General features: G+C 49.2%; 1 protein-coding gene across 5 annotated transcripts in view; it reads left to right on the top strand.

Moving 5' to 3' along the window:
- Positions 1-18,378, top strand: part of MAPK4 (mitogen-activated protein kinase 4) — a 141,384-nt gene that overhangs the window by 87,264 nt on the left and 35,742 nt on the right. For 2 of the 5 annotated variants that reach the window (XM_073898222.1, XM_073898223.1), the window contains exon 2: positions 3,262-4,885. The exons of 2 other annotated variants lie outside the window; for them this stretch is intronic. In XM_073898222.1, the coding sequence (XP_073754323.1) occupies positions 4,340-4,885 (546 nt within the window). In that variant the 5' untranslated portion in view covers positions 3,262-4,339. The remainder of the gene's footprint in view (positions 1-3,261; positions 4,886-18,378) is intronic. One more of the 5 variants, XM_025886876.2, reaches the window with a different exon arrangement.

Raw genomic sequence — 18,378 nt, 5'->3', positions numbered from 1 at the left:
CCTTTCCTTCCTTCAAGGTGAATGCCCACTCCCTGGTTTGAAGTCGCACCAGATTCAGAGCCTCCCTGAACCACCAAATTCAAACAGAGAATGGCTGTGCTTTGCTCTGAGAAGTTGCCAGAATAACTCATCTGCCCAGGTGGGCACATCTGCAGATGGGGGGGGGGGGGGCTCTCCAGGGCCCCTGGGCCCATGCCCCCTGCTGTGTCACGCAAACAAGGAACCATTAATCCGAAACATCTTAGGTACTAGGTGTTTTGTAATCAGTCCACCTGTGGAGAGGGGCAAAAGGTTTACCGTGGAAATTATAGAGGAATTCTAGAAACTGAGAAAGTAAAGAGGGCTGAGAAGGGGTGAGTAACAGGAAACTCACATGGGAACAGAGAAACGGTCAGTCTCGGGCTGCCTGGGTGGTGCTGGAATTCTAGGACAAGCAGCATCGAAGCAGAAGGTGCTACCAAGAGGGCTGGCATGTGTCTGGGTGGTTGGGGCTTGTCGCGAGAAGAGCCCTCTTGAACAAGTTGTATTGAGGCAGCAGACATAGGGAGGGGAGGCTGACTGTGCAGGAAATGTGGGCATGACTGCTCGGTAGACACAATGAACGAATGTTCCTTGGACTGCAGTCATTGTCTAAGTCCTGCTTTGGGCCGGGACCTGAGGAGCTTGAAGTCTAGGCGGGAGATGGACACATATAAACGGTTAAATAACAGCCCAGGTTCGTATATGGAGAATGTCACAGACAGCATACACACGAACACTGCAGGAGCATAGAGCAGCGAGAATGTCACTGGGGACACTCCGGGAACGGGAACTCTAGAGTGGATGTGAGATGCCATCTGGATTCTGAGTGATGGGCAGTATTTCAACGAGTGGGGAGGAAGCAGGAGGACATTTCAGGAACAGGGAAGGCGCAAGCAAAGAAGGAAGGCAGAAATTGAAAGAGTATACACTCTTAGAGGCCCATGAGGAAGGCCAAGTGGCTGGAATCAAGTCTTCCCAAGGTGACATGGTACCTGCCCGCGGGAGCAGATAGCGCGTTGGGGAGACTGCTTGCACGCGCGCACACACATGCGTGCAAGCAAGGGCACAGGGGAGACAGCCCCTCTCCCATGTGAGAGGAAGAGGAAGGAGTTTTAAAAATAAATAAAGCACCTCTTAATTATTCACAGATTATCTGCATTGCAGTTGATCTGGAACAAATCCTGCTCTCATTTGCCGGTGATGTCATCTCCCTGCTTAGGTGCGCAGTCCTGTCTGTTTACAACCCAATGGGAGCTGGCAAGGGAAGAAGGCTTACTTACGCATCTCTTCTCGTAAAGCAAAATATATAATTGCCTATTTGCTGTGCCCTTGGGAACTGGACCAGGCATATGGATAGAGAGTGAAAGAAGCTCCAGTTTGGTTTCTGTTACCTGATGCGCAGTGAGAGAGGAGGATGGAATGGGGCACTGGGGTGGCTCTTTGGTTCCCCTGAATTAGGTATCCAGGTGGGTATCACTAGCATGGCCACAGAGTGTGGTGCAGAGGGTGGTCCTGGCACTGTTTTCTAATTGGCAAGGACTCCTCAGAGTGAATGGTATTCATTTCTCAATCCATCAAATGTTTATTGACCCTGTCTATGTTGGAAGCACTGAGCTGGTGTCCTCTGAACCTCAGTGCCCTCATCTGCAAAGTGAGGACTTGGACCAGAATCATTCTGTCTCAGCAAAAGTACTGGCATTTGGGGGTGGGTGTCAGTTATTCACTGATAGAACTGCTTCACATGATGGTTAGCCAATCTAGCCCTGCCTCTTCAAGGCCAGTAGTGACTCCTAGTCAAATTAGCCAGGGAGGGTGCCTGGGTGGCACAGTGGTTAAGTGTCTGCCTTCGGCTCAGGTCATGGTCCCGGGGTCCTGGGATTGAGACCCACATCAGGGTCCCTGCTCAGCGGGAAGCCTGCTTCTCCCTCTCCCACTCCCCCTGCTTGTGTTTCATCTCTCGCTGTGTCTCTCTCTGTCAAATAAATAAAATCTTTAAAAACAAAAAAATTAGCCGGGTAGGGCAGTACCATCCCCAGTTAAGGACCACTAGACTTGTTTGCTATGATTGCTTCCCAGTCTGAAATTCTGTAAGACCAAGGTTATTTTGCTGCTGGGACCGATAAAAACATGCAGAGTAGAATTGCTGAAGATCTTGACAAAACATTAGAACAGTAGGTACATCTCATTCAAGTGCAAGGGAATTTCTAACAAAGTCATCAATAGCTAACATCTGCTGAGCATTTACTATATTCCAGACCCTTGGCAAATCTCTTTCATAAGTTTTTAGAGGGGATCTGAGTGTTCACTACTTCAGATCATCTCTGTCCCCTGATTTGCCCCCTTAATTTCAGACATTGAGTTAACTGTTGTTTTGCCTCATTTATCATTTACAGAGTTGCACAAAATTCAGATATGAAAGCATCCCTACAGAGGACCCGACAGGATGATGAGAATTAAGAAATAGCCCTGCTAGATTCACTCCTTTGTGCAGGGTACAGTGTTTGTTCTCTGAGTGTCCACGGGCTTAATAAACTTATAAAACCTGCCACTCCCTTAAAAGCTATGGCATTGCCTTTACTCCAGAGGTCTGATTTTACATTGTTTGTTTTGCAATGTTTTACAATGGTTTTTTTCGCCCCTCTTAGGTCCTGTGCCTGTAATTTGAGTCAGCAGCCACCAGGGGGCAGTCAGGCTAGGATTTGAGCCATTGCTTTGAAGAGCTACGTCCCCATCATCAAAGAGAATACAGTTCACCACGCCAGTCCTGGTGTCGTGCTAAGAACTCTGTGCCCTACTTTGCTGGGTGGCACAGTGGTTAAGTGTCTGCCTTCGGCTCAGGTCATGGTGGCAATAAAATTTACAGGGTGGCAATAAAATTTCCTTATTTAGTATGTGTGCTTATGCTGCCTCTGTGGAAAGCAAGAGATACACATGTAATTAAATATCAGCACATGGCAAATTTTCTCAAAATATCCAAAGACATTTGCAAAAGAGGGAAGCAAAGGGGTCCAAGTGGAAACACAAAATTATCGATCCTGTATTTTCTGTCTGCGGCTACTTTTTACTCTCAACCTTCCCAGCTAGTGCTGATGCATGTGTTTAGAGTTAATTTCTCAAAAGTCAGAGTGGATCATCCCCACCCACAATTTGGGTGTGTGAACCTTTGGGGAGCAGGCATTTACATAAAAGGCACACCGTTTGACGATCTTATCAAATCAATCCATCTTCTCTCTCTTCCAGGGGAGTGCTGCACGCAGCAGGAGGGGCGGCTGGGCAGTGCAGAGCCTGGAATCCCCTGAGCAAGCAGTGTTTCAGCTGGCTGGACAGATCAAATAACACTTGGGCTGGTTAACAAAGGACACGCAAGTGGGAAGGTGTTGGAAGCTGGAGTGTGGAAATTTACCCAACGTTATTCCTTTGACAGGAAAGGAGACATGGTCTGAAAGATGCCGCATTCCTGCAGCCTCTCTGAGTCCAGCAGCACACAGTCTTGGGGAAGGTGGCGTGGAGGAGGGGGTGACAGAGGACGCTGCCCCATCTGAAGCCTCTGGAGGATCCTGGCTTGGCAGCTGAGTGCCCCTCAGCGCTGGGACTTGAGGTGTAACTTGGGTGTAGAGCTCAAGAAAGGTGGTTGGGTTTCTCTGGCTTTCTTCACCAGTGCTCACCAGCCTGGTTTGGGTTGCAGAATCTAAGGGGAGCTGGTAGAAAGCGGAGCCAGCAGAAGTAGAAAGAAGCCCCTGGAAGCCTCCAGAATCCATTGCTGGGATCACTTCATCCTGCTCAGGACACAGAGAATAGCTGCCAAGCTGCTGGACGCTGTGACAGAACCGAGCTCTGGACCATCTTAAGTCAAGGAGCACAGCTCAGCAACAGCTCCACACTTCAGCCGGAAGGGGCGTCTTTTAACAAAAGCTTCAAAGAAGAGAGTTTCTGCGTCTTTTACCTTGAGGTCCATTATGGTAGAAAACTTCACACTCACATAGATAATGGGACTGGTTTTTCTCTCCAAGACGCTACCTTTGAAAAGAGCATGAGCCATTCTAAGCTTCGAGGAGAGTTCAGGGTCCAGAGGAGTCCAGCCCTCCCAACGCAGGTTAAGAAAATAGTCTGAGCCTTCGCCTTCCACAGCTTGGCAAGCGTGGACATATGCCACCCCTTTCTCCAGAGAGCTGGTGGCAGTGACATCACCACGAGAAAAAGGAGCCCTCAGCTCTGGGACTCGACAGAATGAGGTGTGCTGGGGAAGCCGCTACCCAGGACGTGGCCGCCGTTGACTGCCCCTCCATCGCCCGGGCAGACCCTGACCACTGAGCCAACAATGGCCGAGAAGGGTGACTGCGTCGCCAGTGTCTATGGGTATGACCTTGGTGGGCGCTTTGTTGACTTCCAACCCCTGGGCTTCGGCGTCAATGGGCTGGTGCTGTCGGCCGTGGACAGCAGGGCCTGCCGGAAGGTGGCCGTGAAGAAGATCATCCTGAGCGACGCCCGCAGCATGAAGCACGCGCTCCGGGAGATCAAGATCATCCGGCGCCTGGACCATGACAACATCGTGAAGGTGTACGAGGTGCTGGGACCCAAAGGCACTGACCTGCAGGGCGAGCTGTTCAAGTTCAGCGTGGCCTACATCGTCCAGGAGCACATGGAGACTGACCTGGCGCGTCTGCTGGAGCAGGGCACGCTGACGGAGGAACATGCAAAGCTGTTCATGTACCAGCTGCTCCGCGGGCTCAAGTACATCCACTCTGCCAATGTGCTGCACAGGGACCTGAAGCCCGCCAACATCTTCATCAGCACAGAGGACCTCGTGCTCAAGATCGGGGATTTCGGGTTGGCAAGGATCGTTGACCAGCATTATTCACACAAGGTACGTCTGGCTGGAATGGCTGATATGGGTGGTCCACAGAACCCTCAAGAGTGCTCGCGGTCGTTCAAGAGGGTATTCCCAGCTCCACTGGAGTCAGGGGACTGGGGTCCGTACCTGGAGGAGGCTGGAGGGTGCGTGCTAGAAAGATCACTGGCCTGAAAAGCAGTTGTTGGTCAGGCAGGGGGTCGGAGCGGTGGCCTCATTCTTAGGCTTGGCTCCACGCCAAGGCCACAACCAAGAATTCCTAGTTGTACAAGATGAGGTTGGAGTAGGTGATCTTGAAGATCACCTACTTCCAGCTCTAAACTCTATGGCTTTTAAAACTGTGGTTGGTGAATTTGCCTCGAGCATCCTGTTATCTCTTCCATCCACCTAATACCACCTCTCCCTGCTGTCTGCTCAGGACTCCCGGTGAGGCTCCCCGGCACACCAGCCTTCTGCTCTAGTTGAGCTTGCCTCCTCCTCCCACTCTGTGTCCCGTTCTGTCTGTCTGTGGACGGAGGGCACAAACAGTGAATCTGATAAACTAATCCTCAGTGTACACTGTCTAGCTAATGGCTCAGCTCTCCCAGGTCCCATGATGCTCTGGCCTCCCGGTGTCATACTAACGGTACAGGTGTCTGGACAGTTCTGAGACCCCACGTGTCAGGGCTAAATGCTCTACCAGCTGCAGAGATCAGAGCTGACCCAGCCACGCTGATGGAGATACTGACACTTGTTCTCAAGGCCCCACACCTCTTCTTAACTAATCCACTGCTCCCTTCAGGAACTGGGAATCCTTTGAAGTTCTCTTCCCCCCGCCTTGTTCCTGCCACTTGAGGGGAGCCTCTGAGCACCTCAGCCCGAGCACACGTCACCAGGCATCCCTCAACAGAGCTGTGGGGTGGGTGTGACTTCGAGCCTTCTGCCAAAACCTTTGAGCCATGAATTTTTATTAGAGTGAAAACATTCCCTAGGAAGTAGGTCAGCCAAAGTGGCTGAGGTGGGTCATGAAAGGGGAGGGTAGCTCTGACCTTGAACATGCTTCATCTTTCTCTCCGAGGCCCCATTCCTCTGCTGTCCCTTGCCACCTTATTTGCCCGCAGCCAGAAGGTCACAGACTCATAGAAAGGCACTGACCTGTCTGGTGCAGCCACAGTGAGAGTGCACCCAGGGGAGGGGACGGCAGGGCTCCCTGTCCCGCCCTCACTGCCTGGAGCTTGGGCTCCAGCCCAGATTTCAGACCCCAAATCAGCCTAGCTGGCTCTAGCTCCTTAGTGCCACCTTCACCGAGAGTTTGCCCCCTGGCCCCCATCCTGCAGCCAGGCCATCTGTCAAGATGGATGGTTGACTTTGTAGGCAAGAGTATCCATGGTAAAAATATAATAATAATAATAATAATAATGCCTTTCTGTCTCCCTAATACCCTTTGCTGTTTGTACCTTCACTTTCTTCTAAGAAGCAGTGATTCCAAACAATCGAACTGAAGGTTTTAACCCAAATCAATTCTTACTTGGTGAAAGGACCAGAGAATCCATGACACTTTATTTCTGGGATGCACAAAACCACTTTCTGAATTGGAATAATCCAGTCCATTCGGGAGTAAAAACAGGACCCCCCCCCCGCCTTGATGAAAGGGTCTGATTAAGTGACGTGTTCCAGGGAAAGTGCTCTGAACAGCACACAGGAGACCTTCTCTAAAGTCAGGAAGGGTGATTTGTTGGGGTGAAGATTGGCTGCCCTAACAATTCTTAGAAGGTGTGTGGTGTGAGGAAGTGAGGAGGCAGGAGTCCAGGCTCCCTTCTGACAGTGCTGGCCAGGGACGTGGGCAGTCACTTGCCCTCTGGGAGCCTTGGTTTCCCCATCGTTGACAGGGATGGTTGTAGATGCCGTCTGCCCACTGGCTTGCGGTTACAAATCAAAATGGAGCATGAATGTAAAGCGCCCTTGGAAAGTAGTAGGGAGCCCATCCAATTATGTAATGAGCGTCTGCTGAGCACCCCGGGCCCCGGCCCGGGTTCCCTGGCCACCGACTCTAAGTGGCCGCCCTCCTATCCCTCGGGGTGGGAAGACACCTCTCTGGTTGGGACTCTCATGTTACTGATGCAGAAGAATTTAGGTGTTCTGACTTACTCTTCTTAGAGTCTCTTCAATAAAATAAGCTGTGGGAAGTTAAAAAAAAAAAAAACAATCACTGGGGCCAGTTGTGAACCCAGTCGGTGTCCGTGTGAGCCTTGCTTTTGGTAGGTGTTCCCCGCACCCCTTCTCCCTCATGTACCGTCAGCCTCCCTCATGTACCTCCTTCTTCTTCTCCAAGTGATGACAAAAACTTTATATTTGGGGCTTTTATTTACCCAATGTGCATTTAAATCAGCTCTCATTTAATCCTTATAAAGCTGTGAGGCACTTAGGGCAAATGGTCCCTTTTAAAATGGAGAGAACCGGCTGTCTTGAGATGATTTGGCTGACTGTGGCAGGAGGGACTCTAGAACTGGGGCCTTCTCGCGTCCTAATGCAAGGTCTTTCCAGGCACATCGCCTTCTGGAAAGCTTGCTGGTCCCCAGTTGGAATTAGTCTTTCCTTCCTCTGAATTCCCCTGTTGCTTCTTCCCCAACCCATAACCTGGATCTTCTAGCATCTGCCATTCTCTGCTCTGTCTTATGGGTATTTTTGTCTGCATCTTCTGTGCTCCCTTAAGCCGAGAGGCCCTTGGTTCTTGAGGGCATGTCATGTTCATCTCATCTTCCCCAGGGAGTCTGATCACTGTGCCTGAGACATGGCCCAGTTGATCTTGTTGTGACTGTCCTGAACAGATGGGCGAATAGTCATTTACCAGCACATTACAGATAGGAAGCTAGTTGGGTTCATTGATTTCATGCGGTTAGAGGGTTTGACTCTCAGAAAGAGAGCACATAATTCTTCCAGCTGGTGGGTTGATTGGGGTCAGATGTGTGCATCTGCTCTCCCCTTTGTGTGTGGAGGATCATGTCTACATGGGAGCTGCTCTAAACCTGACCCCTCCTAAAGTTTTATGGATCCTGTACTCACCTTGAAGAAGATCGTGCTCACCTGGGCCATGGCCAGCACCTGTGTGTGGGTTATGAAATGGCACTCCTTTTTTTTTCATGCTGATTGAGCCCAGTGCCGGGGACAGACTTTGTGCCCTGACTGGTGGCTGGACTTGGCCCCGTGACTGAGCACCAGCCACCCGGGGCTCACTCTCCTCATTGTGACTTCCTCCTGGGTAGATAGTGGCCTCCTTCACCTCTACACCTCCTCCTCTACAACAGGGCCTGCCACAGGGTAGTGTCCACTGAGTTCACCTCAGCATCGCCTTGTCCATCCCCTTCATTTCACAGATGACAAAACCAGGGCCTAGGAAGGGGAGGAGACCCACTCAAGATCTCACGATGAGTGGCCACCACACACGGTTCAACTCCACGCCCACTGGCTTTCCTGTGCCTCTCTTCTCGGTTGTCTCCTGTCAAACACTGTCATTGTTCCCATTCTGCTGATTTCACAGGATTCTTGTTAGAGTCACGTGGAGGATGTTTGATCAAAGTTCTTTCAAAGATGTACGAAGGGCAAAATCACGAACAGAACTATTTGCCCAGTAGATGCCATAATAATATCGTGCAGACATTCAGGTATCGATTTGCCCTCCCCTGAAATACAGAACCAACCAGTTCCTGACAGGGCCAGAGGTGAGTCATGAGGCCCCACCTGAAGGATGGCTTCCCAGCCTCCGCTCCTGGGATGAACCCTTCCCGCCTACCTCCTCGGCCAGCCTGCTAAGGAGTTCCTTGTTGTTTGCGTCAAGAAGAGGCTGCTGAAGGGCCAGAGGATGTTTTCCTTTGGATTTATCCTATTAGGAACTAGAGATCTCCAAAGAGGGAGGAAAAAAAATGTTGTTTAAGACTTGGCTGAGTCCTGTGTAAATTCTAAGTGGTGTCAGGAGCCCCCGAGAGCCCGCGGTCCGCCGACAGCCAGCTTAGCTGGGTGAACACACGCTCCTCGTGGAGGGGCCCCCCATGGCTGAGAGGAGGAGCCCCGTCTCCTCGCTGGGGCTGCCACCAGGCTTGCCTTTTCTCTGGGGTAGCAAGCAGAAGACACCAGGAAAGAAAGCAAGAGCCAGAGGCCCAGCAGAATTTGGACAGCCAACGGCTCTTGTGTTTTGGTGGATCACTTGAGAAGGTCTAAGTTTGTTCGGCTGGCCTGTCTTTGGGCCCTTGACCCCTTTCTGTTTCAGAGCCCTCTGTCTTCCTACTGCATTCCCTATCAGGATGCGTTCACACTTCACCTACCTATCTCATGAAGATGCCTTAGAAATTAATAGGGCAGTGATTGATTCTCAAAGTGCTGGACCAGAGCATCAACTTCACCCCAGGGCCTTGTTAGAGATGCAGAGTCTCTGGTTCCATCTCAAGCCTGCCCGATCAGAAACTCAGGGTGTGGGGCCCAGCAAGCTGGGTCTTAACAAGCCTCCAGGTGAATCTGATACTGGTCAACTTTCTAGAACCACTGATCTGAAGACACGGAACAGCTTGCCTATGGACAGAACGCTGATGCTCCTGCCGTGTTTGCTGGTGCTTGCAGCCGTGGTTCTCAACCTTCAGCACCGTGAAGAAGGCCGAGAACGCCCAGATAGTGGGGTTGTATTGGAAGCAGCTCCTTTAACTTACTGGGGTTGTTCATGGCGGGGATGTCGTGCCAGGGAATGGGGAAGGTTGTTTTCGGCAGGATGACTTTTTAGGGTCTCCATCACATCACATGGGAAGCTGCCTGACCTGTTCACCAGGTTTGGTAGAAAGCCACACCAACCAGGGACCTCCACCAGAAGGAGCACTGGTTCTGTTTAGGTGTGGTTTTCACAACAGTCAGGTGATAGGAACACAATTTTAGAAAACATGCCCTTTTCATTCTGGTGTAAACTACTTGACCCCATGTAATTTAACGACAGACACTGGCTTCACAGATCCGTGAGACGGAGTGTTGATTGAGGGCTCGGCAGATTAGCGTAGTTCATTAGGGCTTGTGGTTCCAGGTCCCAGAGGAGGCAGAAAGGTGCGTGATGTTGAACACACACAGCCAGCTTCCGAAGGCTCTGCATGGAGCTTCGGTCGGCAGTGTTTACGCTGGTTTAATCACGCTCATCAGCCTCCCCTCCTCCTCTCCCGGCCACTGCCTTCCCTGGATGGCTTCTTGCCTGTCTAGGCCAATATAACCTCCCCCTGTCTACCTGGGCAGACACACAGAACGCCCCCCGCTAAAGCCCAGATTCCCCTGAAACAGAACCTCAGAGGAGGAATGCTCATTTCTGTGCCTAAAATAGGGTCTTTGCTGCTGATCAAGAGCGTGGCCATTTGGTGTTCTGTGGGCTTGTATTTTGAATGATTGCTACATTGCAGATGCAGGGAATGAGGTGCAGGTCCCTAGGGGCAGGGAGTGAGGAAGGGCTTGCCCAGGATCCCAGAATAGGACCGGGGTCCACGGTGCTGGCCCTGGGAAAGGCCCAGCCAGACCCGGAGGCCAGGGTTTCATGAGAAAATGGGCTCATGGAAGGACAACCTGCTGAAGGCCCAGCTAGAAGTTCTTAAGCTGCTAAGCATGTTATTCCAAATCAGTGGAGCTGAAAAGATTTATTTAAAAGGCTATGAAATATCCCTTTTTAAAAGGGAAAAACATGACCTAGGGGATTAGAACAGAGGTTGTCCTAGAGAGTCAAGTGTCCCTGAATACTCAGGCCCACTTGGAAAGCTAATTTTGTTGGCTTGCAGAGTCTCCCTCCCCCTTCCCACTGCAGCCCCCCCACCCCCAGGAGCAGGGTCTTCACTCTGTCCCTGGGCCTCCTGGGGTCCTCTTCTGCACCCTCCCAGAACATCACACCTGGGCCTCCCTCCCTGGGAAGCAACCCCACTTGGCTCCAGGGGCGATATGAAAAATCTTTAACAACTGGCATGGCCCACGCACCGCCAATCAGAAAGGAAGCCAGTCAGAGGCCTAAGGCGGGGTCCTGGAGGTGCCCTGCTCGCCAGGAATTGACCCTTTATTGCCAGATCATAGAGAGATCTAAGAGTCTCTGGGAATGAGGCCAAGGTGAGGAGTGAGGGAATCAGGGGCTTGGAGCAATGCCTATTTCCCAGCCAGTTTACAGCATTTCATTATTCTACCACTGGCCTCGCTGCCCCAGTGCATCCCAGCTGTGCTTGCTGCCTTCCTCGCCATATCAAAGCTCACCCTTTCTCACGTGCCTGCCGGTCTGCCTCTCCATGGGGGGCGGGGGGGGGGGGGGGGGGGGGGCGGTGAACTGTTGATTAAAAGCATAAAGCGATCAGGAGCTTTCTCCTTATTTTCAGCACCAGCCTCCTTGCTCACCTGGTGCTCACCCACAGGAAGTCCACGTCCTGCCAGAGATGCTGGAGAGAGGCTAGAGTTTCATGTCCTACAGGCTTGCTGCTGACAAGTTCTTTCTTTATCTAGAAAGTGTCTTTATTTTGCTCTCATGTTTAAAGTTTGTTTTCTCTGGATATGAAATTCCGAATCTACGATATTTTTGTCGTTCAGTACTTAAAAATGCCATCACCTTATTTCCTGCCCTGTTATTTCTGAAGAGAAGGTCTTCATTCACATCATTTCCCCTGTATGGAATGTGGGGTTTTTTCCTCTGCTATCAAGATTTTTTCTTGATCTTTAACTTCCAGCAGCTTGACTGGGATATGCCCATGTGTGGTCTTCTTGGTGCTTATTTTTTGGGGGGATTCATTGAGCTTCTTGGATCTGTAGGTTTATTTGGGACATTTCAACAGTTTGTTTGTTTGTTTCTTCCCCCGCTCCACTTTTTCTCTCTTCTCTGGATTCTGATTACATGTATGTTACTCAGCTTGGTATTGCTCCAAAAGATTGAGTCCTTTTTCTGTCTTTTTTTTAAGAATGGATAAGTTCTGTGGTTCTGTCTTCAACTTCACTAATCCTTTCTTCTGCCATCTCTGATTTGTAATTAAGCTCATTTGGTGAGTTTTCCATTTTAGATAATATGCTTTTCCATTCCAGAATTTCCATTTGGTTCCTTTTTTATAGTTTCCCTGTATGTGCTGAGATTCCCCATCTTCATCCATTGAGATCATTTTTTCCCCTTCCAACCCATGAAATATTTAAAATAGCTGCTTTAAAGTCTTCACCGATTCCAAATCTGGGACATCTCCAGGTTGTTTTGTATTGACTCCTTTTTTTCTTCTGAATTTGGGCCACATTTTCTTTCTTCTCTACATTTCTGGTAATTTTTGCTTGTTTGTGGACATTGCAGTTGACACGCTGAAAGGGAGCCTGAATTATGTTGTCTTCCTTTAATGAGTTCAAAACCCAATTTTGATTTTTGTTCTGGCAGTCCGTTAATTTACGGATGGTTCTCCTTAATTTTGTTAAGGCTTGGTTTTAGGCTTTGATAAGGCAGGACTAGAGTAACCCTTACTCTAGAACATGGTCCTTACTCCCAGGACCTGCCCTTTCTTATTGTCTTGCTGGAATGCCTGGTGCTTCCCCTCTGGCTAGACTGGACCTCCTGTGGACCCAGTGGTAGGTCTCTACAACCTCTGATATTCTTGCTCTGCTCTCAGTTCCAGAGTAGCTGCTCTGCCAGCCCACGCCAGAGTCTCACCCTGCATATGTGCAACACAACACTCAGCCAGAGACCCGTGCAAGCCCCAGCCCCACAACAGACTTCTGGGCTCCCACCCTACTGAAGAAACTTCCTCTCCAGTATCTTGCCCTGCCAGCTCTATTTGCTTCAGCAGCCCCAAACTCCAGTTCCTACTTCCCCAGATCAGTAGGACAACCATGTTCCACTTTGCCCCACCTCCCTGTGCTGTGGTTGGGAAATCTACCCAGGCAGAGTGCCAGGGCGAATATGAAATTCACCTTAGGTGTTTCCTTCCCTTGTCTTAGCCCATTGTCCAGTGCCTGAAAACATCGTCTGTGTATGTCTGTCCAGTTTTGTCACTGCTTAAGATAGGAGGGCAAACCCAGTGCAGCTGCTCCATCCTGACCAGAAGCAGCCAGCCCTCGCATTTATTGGTGCAATGCTCTGTGTGGCCGATCATCCTTTATGCTAGATTGGAAACACCTTGCAGGAAGTGTTGGTGACGTACTTATCTCTACATCCTAGTAGCATGCTTAATGAATATTATTCAGTGGAATCAACTGGAGAGCCTGGGGGCTAAGTGTTGAATACTGCACTACTCCTCCTTGACTTTATACCTGAGTGGATGTGCAGGTGGAGGAACTCCCTTTCACACAGTATCTTCATCCTGGTGGGGAGGATCCCAGCTGCTCCAGGCCTCGCTCCAGGTCTCTCCCCGGTCCCTCCACTTGGGTACTCCCGGGGTGTAAGTGTCTCAGGAACACGATACTGTCTTATTCTATAGGCAGATATTCCTGTGTATATACTGAAGAAGAATGATTGGAAAATTGAGTCAAATCCTTTTCAGTTTTCACCTGAAGTGTAGTTTCTTGAATCAGCCTTTGCTGTGGTTGCCTGTCGAAAAGACAGTGGTATAGAAATAGGAGGCTGGGCGGAGGGGAGAGCATATTGCTACGATTATCCTGACTTTCTTGGCGACCTTCTACATCAGTATTACGCTTCTTTGAGCCTCATCTCTAGCTTCTGCCACCCCACCCACCTTGTGCTATAACATTACCGACTTGTCGCCATTCACTGGATAATCCCATACTCGGTGACAGTTCTGATCCCATACACTGTTCCCTCTGCTCCCACATGAACTCCTACTATCCCTGCAGACTCAGCTCAAAAGCCCCACCTCTGCAAAGCTTTGCCCAGCTCCCCATGGGAGAGTTAATCACATCTTCCTCCAGTTGCCCAAAGCAGTCATTCGCATACTGTGGTGATTATCTGTTCACATGCCTCTTCCTCGATAGACATTGGGGCCCTTAGGAAAGAGTATGTATCTCCTTCATCTTTGTACTCCTAACACCTAACACAGTATCTGACCCAGAATACGTGCACATTACCTGCTTATTGACTAATGAAGAGGCTAAGCCTCTACCTTTCCACTGAATCAAGTACAGTCCTCAAGAGCTTCTCAGAATAAAGCATTTCTCTTCTTGAGGGCAGCTTTCAAATATTTGAAGTCATCCATCATGCCCCTCTAAATCTCTGCAGCCTAGAAGCCCTTTGTTTTCATACAATCATATCCAGGTACTGTTCTGAGTGCTTGACAGGTGTTAACCTGGTTAGTCCTTAGAACAGCCTAATAATAATATAATAATAATAATAATAATAATAATAATAATAATAATAATAATGGTGCTGCTGCTATTGTCCCCATTGTACAGATGAAGATGCTGAAGCACAGAAAGTAACTTGTCCAAGGTCACCAGCTAGTAAATGGCGGAGTTAGGTGTCAAAGCCTAGCAGTGGCTTCGGAGACGTTGCTGTAGCCACTGAGCTACCCTGCCTTGTTGGCTGTTTACATGATAATGTTGCCAGAGCTCAGCCTACCCTCACTGTTTTTTCATTGACCTCCCCCTACTTGTCATACCCTTTCTTAAAATGCATCTTTCAGAACAGATACTGTATGATTTAACCAGCAGAGTCGGTGAGAGTGTAACATCTCTGCTCCATAAATGATTTACTGTTCCTGCTGCCCGTGGCTTTTTTTTTGGCAGCCATGTCAACTATTGTCCCATACTGAGCTTGTTGCCAACTAAGTTCAGTTAAGCCCGGTATTCTCTATTTTACATTTATACAGTTGATTTTCATCTTGTTGGCTTCAGGCAAATATTCCAACCTGATGAGACCTTTTGGATCTTTGTTTTATCACAGAATTTTATCCCATACAATGTTGTAACTGATGAACCTGTCTTCTAGGACTTCACCTGTATCATTGATTTTATTTCATTTATTTATTTATTTAAAGATTTTATTTATTTGACAGAGAGAGACACAGCGAGAGAGGGAACACAAGCAGGGGGAGTGGGAGAGGGAGAAGCAGGCTTCCTGCCGAGCAGGGAGCCCGATGTGGGGCTCGATCCCAGGACCCTGGGATCATGACCTGAGCCGAAGGCAGACGCTTAAGACTGAGCCACCCAGGCGCCCCTGTTTCACTGATTTTAAAATGTGTAAAGGGATTAGGTGAAACGCTTCGACTCATGGCCGCTAGACACTTCTCTCCAGCTTGACACTTAACCCTAAGCTAACATTCTTTGGCTTTAGCCGTCCAACCAGTTGTGAGTTTACATCACTGTATAGTTACCTGATCTGTGTCTCTTCACTGCCCACGGACATGTCCTAAGAGATTTAGCTAAGTGCCTTGTTGGGATTCAGGGACATTGTCTACAGAATCCTCTCCTTTCACCTCCACACAATTTTAAACTCATCCTGAAGTTAAAAAGCCAAATTCAAACTGCATGACCAGCTGTGACACTTTAATTCCTAGATGCATAGAACTCAGATGTTGGCAAACACCACCTTTTTACTTAAAGAGAATCTCGTACGTGAACATCTAAACTTTAAAAATCGTGTTGGAGGTTAGGGCACAGTTAAGTAAACTGGCTTATCCACTGTATAGCATGGGATACAACTATTTTCAGTGGTGTTTTTAAAATAGTTTACAATAGCATAGAAAGTGTTTATGCCATAATGATTAGGTTTACAAAGCAAGATACAGGATTGTATAGATGGTGATCGTAACGGTTGGAAACACAGAGAAAAGAATGGCACATTAAAATTGGCTAGAGGTTGGGGCGCCTGGGTGGCTCAGTCGGTTAAGCGTCTGTCTTCGGCTCAGGTCATGATCCCAGGGTCCTGGGATCGAGCCCCGTATCAGGCTCCCTGCTCGGCTGGGAAACCTGCTTCTCCCTCTCCCTGTGCCCCACCCTGCTTGTGATCTCTCTCTGTGTGTCAAATAAATAAAATCTTAAAATAAATAAATAAATAAAATAAAATTGGCTAGAGGTTAAAAACTCCAAAATGTTAATAAGGGTCAGACATGACAAATAAAAAGAAGGGGATTTTCCCTCCTTCTATTTATTTTTCTATAGTTCCCAAAAATGTGCAGCAGGAACGTGCATGGTTTTATCACAGTAACCTTTTCAGGTGGGAGGTTGGGGAAATCTGTTGCAAAAGTCCGTTTACCAAGAACATGTTTATTACGAAAGGGTGGTAAGCCCAGATCACTCCCGTCCATGAGAGAGAAGGGTGAAGCCCACCAGCATCTGGCCCAGGAGTGTGCACATGCTGACCCTGACATGTCACATGTGTCTTACCTCCTCTCCCAGATGGCACTCCCAGATGCAGACCCTGGGACAGGCTCTCAGGGTGCACCATGCCCCTGGGAAGCAGGACGACCCTCCTCATTGGTGCCAGGTGACCCAGAGCGAGTTACCTAACCTGCCGCGGGCTGGCCCCGTCCCCTCATCATACTAGATCCTGCTTCCCGGGGCTGTGTGTGCAGCGTGTAGCACTAGGTCAGGCATCCGGGAAGCACTCAGTAAATATTAGCCCTTCTTCACTGTGATTATTAATCATGATTGGAGAGGGTTTCTGTGTTCTCAGACACTGGAAGTTCTAACGCTAATGATAAATATTACTGAGGCAGGTGACCATGCTTTAGCTTCTCATCTAAGATACAAATTGAAGGAGTGAAGAAGGATTGAAGAAGAGTGTGAACAAGTCAGAAAACCTTTATGGGAATCAGTTGTCAAAATGGATTGATGACGAAGCACTGCGCTTGGAGGAGGGTGTTTAACCCGAAAGGAGACCAGGCCGCTAAATGTTGGCACTTTTGCAATTTAACCGAAGACTGATTCTAGTACCGAGATTATACACTAGGGTTGATGCTCAGAATATTTAACTATCGGTAAGCTTGGGGACCAACCAGTGGGAATAGACGTTGGTGATGGTCCTTCAGAATGGATCCCAGCAGTGAGCACCTGTCACCCCTACCCCCTCCACCCTTCCCCTGCAAAGGCTAGAGAGGAGGGCCTGGCCTCCGCAGAGGTACTCGTTTAGATGTCCGCCACCAACTTCACATCCATGCGAGGAGAGCAGCAACCACGAGGCCCATCCTGACACAGCTGTTTTGGGAAGAGGCAAGACTTTGTCCCACAGCTGCCCCGATGCTCATTCTTGCTTCCTTCCCCTCTCTTCCGTGATGTCCTGTTTGCCTCTACTGTCTATCACACACCTGACAAGGTCCCCTTGTTGTCTGAGGCAGCAGGAAAGGAGGAGCCATTCCTTGTTCTGCCTGCTGCACCATGCGGGCCTCTCCTGTGTCCCCAGATGACCTGGATAGCAAGTTTCCAGACACTAGGGTATGGTCATGAAGATTGTATTGCACTATCTTCTATGCAGAACGATGGCCATCTGCAGAACCCCATGTCCTCCTGGCAGTGAGCTCAATTAAGCAGCTGTGAAATGCAGGACTCATCTTCTTGGGGATGAATTTTTCCCATTTCCCATTTCCCATTTCCCTAGTAGTCCTCTGTAGGCCTTTTGTCTTAGCTCTGTTCTGTGGTCACCAGCTGCCCTCAACCCTGACCCCGACCAATTTGCAAATGCTAATGCGAGAGCATGAACAGCTGATGGCTCCTGTGCCTGTGGGATCAATAGCATCATATCTACCCTGAAATTTTTCCTGGAATTCACAGTAATGCACTCTGGGCATTCTTTCCCACCAGTGGTAACTCTGGATCCTCATACCAACCCTCTGAGGGAGGCAGGTCACGTTAATTATTGTCCTCACTTGATAGCTGAGAACTCGGGGACCCCTGGGGTTCATCTAAGACCCACTGCTAATAAGAAGCAGAGCTTGGGTCAGACCTGCCTCCAGGGACCTGGACAGCAGCTAATGCAACTGGACTCGGCTCCAGAACTCAAGCACTCCTAGGTACTTTCTGTGATGAGAAGCGGGAAGAGTCATGAAATGGGGACGCTTGCTTCTGCTTTCCCCATGAAGAAAGTTGGAGAACAAAGCAGTTTTGTGATCTTCCCTGGGGCCCACAGTGAGCAAAGGTGTGGCCTGGACAGGAAATTACAGTCCCTATGTCCTGGACCCTTCCTTCTCTCTGTGGGGCCGCACACAGTCTCCCACCTTCCCATGTCCACCTGCTGTCCTCCCCAGCACTCCTGCACCACTCTTTCCTTCCATCTTTCCCCACTGGAAACTTACTGGGGCCACGGCCTGCTTCACTGCCCCAGCACGCAGCTCTTTGGGAAAAGGCTACCCGCTAGGGCGCTCCTTGCCGTAGAACAGTGATTTATATTGGCCTGTAAACTAACTTTATCGAGACATAATCAACATACTATACAATTCACCCATTTGAAATGTACATTTCACTGGCTTTTAATATATTCACAGAGTTGTGCATCTATCACCATAATCAATTTCATTTTATTTTATTTTCTTAAGATTTTATTTATTTGAGAGAAAGAGAGCATGCATGAGTGTGGGGGAGGGACAGAGGAGGAGAGAGAGAGAGAGAACCTCAAGCAGGCTCCA

This window comes from Callorhinus ursinus, unplaced genomic scaffold, assembly GCF_003265705.2.
Source record: "Callorhinus ursinus isolate GAN/ISIS: 27379988/994484 unplaced genomic scaffold, GSC_fseal_2.0 scaffold11, whole genome shotgun sequence".
NCBI lineage: Eukaryota > Metazoa > Chordata > Mammalia > Carnivora > Otariidae > Callorhinus > Callorhinus ursinus.
This window is presented reverse-complemented; position numbering and strand designations above follow the sequence as displayed.